This window comes from Cornus florida, unplaced genomic scaffold (genome assembly GCF_030987335.1).
Source record: "Cornus florida cultivar Cherokee Brave unplaced genomic scaffold, ASM3098733v1 CherokeeBrave_3.0.0_Hap2_Chr11, whole genome shotgun sequence".
NCBI classification, from domain to species: domain Eukaryota; kingdom Viridiplantae; phylum Streptophyta; class Magnoliopsida; order Cornales; family Cornaceae; genus Cornus; species Cornus florida.
Window position 1 is genome coordinate 127,269,226 of NW_026775581.1, and position 7,320 is coordinate 127,276,545.

General features: G+C 36.1%; 2 protein-coding genes across 2 annotated transcripts; one reads left to right on the top strand and one right to left on the bottom strand.

The window, feature by feature from the left end:
- The first annotated feature begins 1,467 nt into the window (after positions 1-1,467).
- Positions 1,468-7,020, top strand: LOC132280756 (uncharacterized). The gene is made up of 3 exons (XM_059782486.1): positions 1,468-2,807; positions 5,216-5,283; positions 6,712-7,020. The coding sequence occupies exons 1-3, from the start codon at positions 2,641-2,643 to the stop codon at positions 6,819-6,821; spliced, it is 345 nt and encodes a 114-aa protein (XP_059638469.1). The 5' UTR covers positions 1,468-2,640; the 3' UTR covers positions 6,822-7,020.
- LOC132285708 (protein RADIALIS-like 3) lies at positions 3,840-4,091 on the bottom strand. Its single transcript, XM_059787900.1, has one exon. The coding sequence runs from the start codon at positions 4,089-4,091 to the stop codon at positions 3,840-3,842; it is 252 nt and encodes an 83-aa protein (XP_059643883.1).
- Positions 7,021-7,320: the final 300 nt, after the last annotated feature.

The following is a 7,320-nucleotide window of genomic DNA, read 5'->3' on the forward strand; positions in this document are numbered from 1 at the left end:
ATGGCAATGGACCTGGCTGGCTGCCATTGTTTCTCTTCATAATACTGCTTGGTTTCAGGTGTCACGTCCTGGAAGAGACTTGGTGAAGAAAAGATGTTTGCAACGTAGAGGTTTATGGAGTACTCATCCCACTGCTTGCTTGCGGGAAGTAGTTTCTGATGCTTCTGATTCTTCACCTCTCCGATCAATCAGGCATTTATGGAGTACTGTTTGGTCTTGTTGCTGATACATGTCCTCTTGTGGGTTTATATAGCTAGGAAGAATAAAGGCGGAGAAGAGCATAGTCTAAAATAAGTTAAAAAAAGTTTGAAAATAATGAAAAAATTGTTGATTGGTAATAAGCACCTATTGGCTTTTAATTGTTCCTTGGAGTTCAAATTTACTTCCATAAATCTCTATTTTGCGGCTGAGAATATGCTGCTCAATTGATCCCCAACTTATAATGAGAATTTTCAAACCAGAGTAAAAATAATTTATATTATTAAAATGCAATTTGGGCAGTTAATCCAATCCTAATATGAGTTGATGCCAATTTTTTGAGAAGTGGTGTGGTGTGTTCAATCAAAATTTAAAGGTGTCAATAATCATTTGAGCCTAGGGGCACAAGAAACACATACGTTTGCTAACCGTGTTACCAACTCATTCTAATTCTGATGCCTCAAATCTCTCATTCATTTTCTCCCTCTGGATGTATTCATGTTCTCTCACGCCTGAAATAAATGGTTTCCTTATCAATATAACTCTATACACTTAAATCCCCAAAATCATAAAACACACTTAGTAGACACAAACTATATATATATATATATTTCCTCTGAAAATAAAATCTATTAAAGGATAATTTTTGAAATCATTTAAATGGACATTAGTTAAAAACACCTCTGAAAATAATAGAGGTGAGTTTTTTTACTAAAAATATTGATAAGAGAATTTTTCGCAACTATCTAATAATGGAGGATTTTTATTTTACAATTTGTCCAAAAATTTTAGATCAAGTGATATGTCCTAAGTTAGAATCTTACTCCCACGAGAATTAGTACGCACACGTTACTAATTTGACATTTCATAAGCATGCATATGAGATACTCCAATTAATTTATTAATTTTTTTATTTAGATTTATTTTTCCAAATTCTAATGTCAAGTAATGATTATAATGATAGTATTCTAAAAGATTAAGGATATGAAACAGTAAAAATTGAATTAATTTTATTTAAGTAGAGAGTAATGTCATAATATTAATGGTATCATAGTAATCAGCTCCACTTATATGTATAATATTAAAAATTAATAAAGAATAACTATATAAGAGGAATTTATAAATAAACAAATTATTAGTGGATTAAGAGATTTCCTATTTTATCCTATGCTTTTTTACTTCCAAACCAAGATACCATTAAGGTAACTTTTTACTTTAATTTCCTAAAATTATAGACTAACCGCCTTCGATTCCCTCTCTCTTATCCATCTGCGCCTAATCTGTCTCCTCTCTGCCAAATTAGTAGTAACCGCCTTCAATTCCCTCTCTCTCTCTTCTTCATCTGCGCCTAATCTGTCTCCTCTCTGCGAAATTAGTAGTAACCGCCTTCAATTCCCTAACCCTCTCTCCTCCATCTGCGCCTGACTCCTTTTTATTCGCTTGCTGAGCATGACTTCTTTGTCACAAATAGAAAGTCGAATCCATCGCATCAAATAGAAGGGACGAATCATTTACTTATTCATTCATTGAGCACTGGCCTGATCCAGTTCCAAGAAACCAACCCTATAAGAGAAGGTATAGTTGGCTGTACTCATTCTTACCTCTTAGTGATCACTCATCAACCCCAAGCAGGAAAGGCCTTCTTTGTACGGCGAATCGCCAATAGAATTCAAATCTGACTGTGGTCCATACTTCGCATCCAAGGGGCACTCCTGCCCATAGAGCATCATCTTTCTCCCCCATCTGCGCCTGATCTCTCTCCTCCATCTCCGGCCCTCTTCTCTGCTATGGCCGCCACCACAAAAAAGCTCTATGTATGGGTTAACGGCTATGGTAATAACGGAGGTGATGATGGTAAGTATCTGCCTTGCATCAACGTCGAATTCAACTTCCGTGTGGAGCAGACTTATCAAAGCAGAACCAGAGGCCTCATCACCCGACACGGTATCGGAGAGATCTCATCACGACGTCCATACAAGTACTTCACCTATGATTTGCTCTACACAATGATCCATGGCATGAAAATCCCCTTCCCTTTAGAGAAGATGCTCTGTGAGCCAACTGAGTTGGAGAACACCAACGACCTAATCCTGCATGTTTTGGACGTGGCTAGTTGCACGGTCAATAGATTTTGCAACTCCGGTCAGAAGCTATTCAGATTGGACATATACATTGTTAATAGACTGATTTTACCCCATGCTGAATTTGAAGCAATAAACCTTGCAAAGGAGCAGGTAGAACGTTGGTTTCAACTTCATCAGAAGGTTAATCAGATGATACTGTCCAAATCATTTTCGGACTTTGGTTTGATCCACGGGGAAATAGGAAGAATAGTGAGGGAAACAGCTCATGATCAAGATTTGGAATTGTCATTGTTGGAACTAGCTATGAGGGAGTACTTTCAGGAGACAGTAGAGCCCGTGAGATTTGAAGGTGACATTGATGATCATGGTGAGGAGGAGGAGGAAGTACTCTGTGTTATATGTAAGGATGAAATCCTCGTTGGGTCTCGAGTCATTCGGATGGCATGCTCTCGTATCTACCATGTCCAGTGCATCGCAGAGTGGCTGCCATTGTGTCGCTTCAAGTCGTCAATCAACAAGTCTGAGGTATCTTAGTAGTTAGTGGTAGCATATATGGATTTCAGTATTTGTAATTAAACACAAGAACAGGGTGCTCTGTACATTCATAATTGTGAATTACTGACTTCAGTGTAAAAGAATTAGTATAGTTTTGGTCAATATGGTTACGAGATTATGGATTGGATTCATTGTTTAATTTGCTCTCTTCAAATGGGCTTTTGGATCGTTTCTTTTTTCTGGGTTGCATATGTATGGAATAGAAAGTGGTTCACTGTATTGCCATGGTTTAAAGTGTTTAATACGTTAACTATGTTGGAAGTTATATATCTCACAAACTAACTTATCAACAACAAAAAAAATCACACCTTTGTTTTTATTTAATTTGAATCAATTGTGCGTGGATATGAATTTGGCACATTAATCCAAATTAAATCCACATTTCAATGCAACTTTAGGATCCCATAATTGGATTGTTAGAGAATGTTAGTGACATCCTTGATTGGATTTTATATAACGTAGCTAGCTAATCCGATTTCTGATTAAATTGACTTATGGAATGCTCCACCTATAGAGCTCAGAATTTCCTAGTATGAGAGTCATCTTAAGAATCTCACTCAACATACATTATCTCAGACAAAAGGTGCTTTCAATTTTTAATATGCCAAATCTTTTCTTAAGAGGAAAAATGTACGGATCTTTTCTGCTAGGGATCATTTATGATCTTTAGAGGAGCTTCACACACATTTCAGCTTGAACTGTTACAATATTAATGGAACAATTAAATTCTGCAAACATGAAATTTTTAATCTTCTGAAAAGTGGTTCATTCTACTGCTATATATCGATCAGCCCTCATCAGAACTATCATAAAAAATGTTCCACTCGCAAAAGAATACCATAGATTAATCACACATGCAGGGGATGGGGGTACATGAGTATGAGCCTCACACAAGATATAGACTATTATCCATTTTGGTTAATTGCCAAAACTTTCCTACCAGTTCAAACTTAAAGGAGGCATTAGCAGGTTACCTCTGCTCTTCATTACTGATACTGTCTCTTACTTGTTACGCACATTGCTCTTGTAATTAGGAAGGGGGACTTTGCCTGACTCAATGCATTTGATGTCGCTTAGAAGCATCTCATATTGCATCGTTACTTCCTCCACACTTTTTCCACCAACGGCCTTGGCTATGTTGTGCCACCGGTCAGGGGTATCCTTATCATATATTGCAAGAGCGTTCTCAAACAATTTATTCTGCTTGGCTGTCCAATTTGAGTTGGGAAAGCCGGAAGGATGACTGGATGCCATTTTATAGCAGATTTATTAGAGCGAGTTTAGATGAGGAAAATGGTGGGAGCAAATTAAGAATTAAAATGTCGATTATTTGCCGACAAATGAAAGGAAGTGAATGGAAAAGCCAACAGAAAGAGGTGTGGAAGGCTAGCTTTACTGAGTTTGAGCAAATGTAGAAGACTCTGGTGAAGGGATAATGAGTGAAGATATGTCCGTTTTAACAATTTCAATTCCAAGATTCGTTCATACTTATGGTAGGAGGGAACCTTAAGTTATTTAGGAATATTTAATCTTCTATTAGACACACATGATGCTGATGTATTGATTCAACAGTTTAACACACAAATCCGTATTCATTGCATGTCATTTCTAACATGGATATGTCACCTAGTGGTGAAGTGCTCATGTAAAACATTTATTACTCAACTTCACAAAGACCTCATTGTCGGTCTTAGCACCTTTGGCTTGAAGCCTTGAATTAATCACTCCTAATTAGTCTTGTCATCTATCTTCCACATGACTATCATCCGAGCTGCCCTTAAACAGTAATCAGATGCTGATGGGTGAGGTGGGGTTGGGGTTGGCCTCAGGTCCTGATAGCTTGAAGGACCATCCATCTCAGTCAAGTTTCTCTCTTCTTGTTCCAGATTGGTGCCACATTTAACTTTTCACAAATTTTTTCCTTTTTCCCTTTTTAGTTCTATCCTTGTCTTGGTACACAGTTTCAGTATTTGTCTATTGGTTTTGCTGAGTTATGGATATTTAGTTGACTTCCAGCTTTCTTTATCATTGAGTATGGTCTTAAAACCATCTCGTATTATTAGAATCTATAACAAATCTTGTAATGAAGAATCCAGGAGATTTCACCAAATTTTTTTGTATCTGGATTTGATACTTTTTGAATGGATATGGCTTTCATCTAGAAGTGTTTATGTAACGCTTTTGCTGGCTTGCTTGGATGAAAATTTAGAAAGTTAAATATGTATTGTAATTTTCAATGTAATTGTAGCTTCTTGATGTTCAATTATCCCAAATATTATGTCCTTTCATTTTTCAAGAAATCTGGTATTGGATTTTGCAGTTTCTCTATTTTGACTTGTAGAAAACTTTTATTAATTTCTGATTTCAACTTTTCACAGTTACAAAATAGGAAAAAGAGATTCTGGAACTCGCTTTATATTGCTCTGCTGGGAATGCTCATTGTCAGGTTGGATGAGTATGCACATTCCGTCATTAGAAATTTGAATTACTTCATCTGTCGATGCTTATTGTTCATTTTGTAGTCTAGTGTGCACCGTTATAATGTTTATGGCATCATATGAGAACTATCCTAGTGGTTATGCACTAAAAGATTTGCATCGGATGGGTGAGCTCTCTCTCTCTCTCTCTCACACACACACACAAGCATCTTATAAGCCATTGTGTTCATTGCCACGAAGTAGACATTCTCTGTGTATTAAATGCTGATGTGTGTTTTTTGTCCTTTCCGAAGACCTGCTTGCTTAAGTGCACCTTTAATAACTATGCATTCGACCATGGAATTACATTTGAAGGCATGATACATACTTAGAAGAAGATCCTTCTATTGCACGATCTCCTTTGTTATCATAGCTTGAATGAGGTACAAATGTGCAATTAAGGAATTAGTAGTAGATGAAAAATAATTTACAAATAATGAATTGCAATAGATGGAGAGAGGAAAGATTAAGATAAAAATAAATAAACCAAGGGGTTGGCCTAGTTGGAAAAGACTTGGGCCCTGGTGCCTCATGAAACATCAGGTCTCAGGATCGATTCGTGTTAGCTGCAAACAATTCCTTGGAGGGGGGGTGTGTGAGTACCAACTAGGGGGAAAAAAAAAAGGTTAAGATAAAAAGGTAATGGTATTCTCCCACTAGTGCTACTTCTAAGGTTTGCAAAGCTGACTACTCTGATTGAAACCAAATACAACTTTATATGTGTGTTGCTAGGTTTGAGCGAGCAAAAACAATTGAAAGGTTATTGGTATTTCAAAATCATGTGGTTATAAGGAGCTTTATATGTAAAATCTGTATAACATTGTCTCCAAGTAAAGCTTTAATAAGATAACTAAATGAACCTTAAAACATACTTAGTGAGACAAGTTGAAAGGTTTAATATATCCAGAGGTGAACTACTCAAAAGAAAGGGTCCTGCTAACTTCTCTCTCTCTCTCTCTCTCTCTCTCTCTATATATATATATATATATATATATATTTATATTGTTTATTCTTTCTGATATGTAAAGAAGATAATCGGAGCCGTCTAACAAACCATAATATTTGTCACCTAAAAATAGAAAGTATTGTGAAAGTTGGTGCGAGTCTTGGAGTAATATTTTACAGACTATTATACAACAAATATATTGTAAAGCAATTGACGTGCTTTACCATTCAGTATGTACGTAAAAGAAGCCGAGACAGTGTACATTCATCTAACTATTTGTCAATCTTGAATAGTTTTTTGAATCATCTACATTTTCAATATTAGCCAACTATTCAGATACAGAAATCATTTTTGTGTTTAAGTTGTTAGTTTGCATTTGCATTCAATTCTGGTTGTGTGAGTGTATTTGAATTGCATTATTCAGTGAAAATTGATATGATTGTTCTGGCAGGCTATGCCACAAACAATTCAAATGAACAGTGGGTCCACATAGACTCCTTCTCAGCGATGAATGGAATTTCTCTCTTTTGTGAAAATGATTTCCCATGGAGGTATACTTGATTCGACTTATTTGTATCGTCTCTTAAATTCCATGACGGTCTTTATCTATTTCAGTGACTGGTTTCTTAGGACAGTTTTATCTATATCAAAATAGTGGATCGTCCCTTGGGTGTAAGTACCAAGTCGTAAATAGTCATGGTGATATATTTATTTATCTTGGACGTTATACACGATTTGTTGGAAAAACTGAAAGATTTTTTTTTTTGATAAGTAGAAAAACTGAGAGATTTTACAGTTTATGTTGTAACATTTCCTCTGCAGGTGGTGTTGTTGGCTTGTTTTTGCATTCCCTTTGTCCCTAGATTTACTTGGGAGTTGTATGTTGTGTTTTGATCTTTGAAGTGTGCTCTGAGGAAAGACTGTTTCTTGTAACTTTTAGAGTCGTATATTATTTAGATTTGATGGCTGATTAAGTTGGTTTTACTTTTATAGGGTAAATGGTTTTGGTATCTCCTTCACAAAATGGAGTTCCTAGTCATGTGAAAAAATAGATGCCCTT

Excerpts from the sequence above, each read along its gene's own strand:
- LOC132285708 (XM_059787900.1), bottom strand. The coding sequence starts at position 4,091 with ATGGCATCCAGTCATCCTTCCGGCTTTCCCAACTCAAATTGGACAGCC.
- LOC132280756 (XM_059782486.1), top strand. The coding sequence starts at position 2,641 with ATGATCATGGTGAGGAGGAGGAGGAAGTACTCTGTGTTATATGTAAGG. Across the intron at positions 2,808-5,215 it reads CGTCAATCAACAAGTCTGAG|TTACAAAATAGGAAAAAGAG; the intron begins GTATCTTAGTAG and ends AACTTTTCACAG. Across the intron at positions 5,284-6,711 it reads CTGGGAATGCTCATTGTCAG|GCTATGCCACAAACAATTCA; the intron begins GTTGGATGAGTA and ends TTGTTCTGGCAG.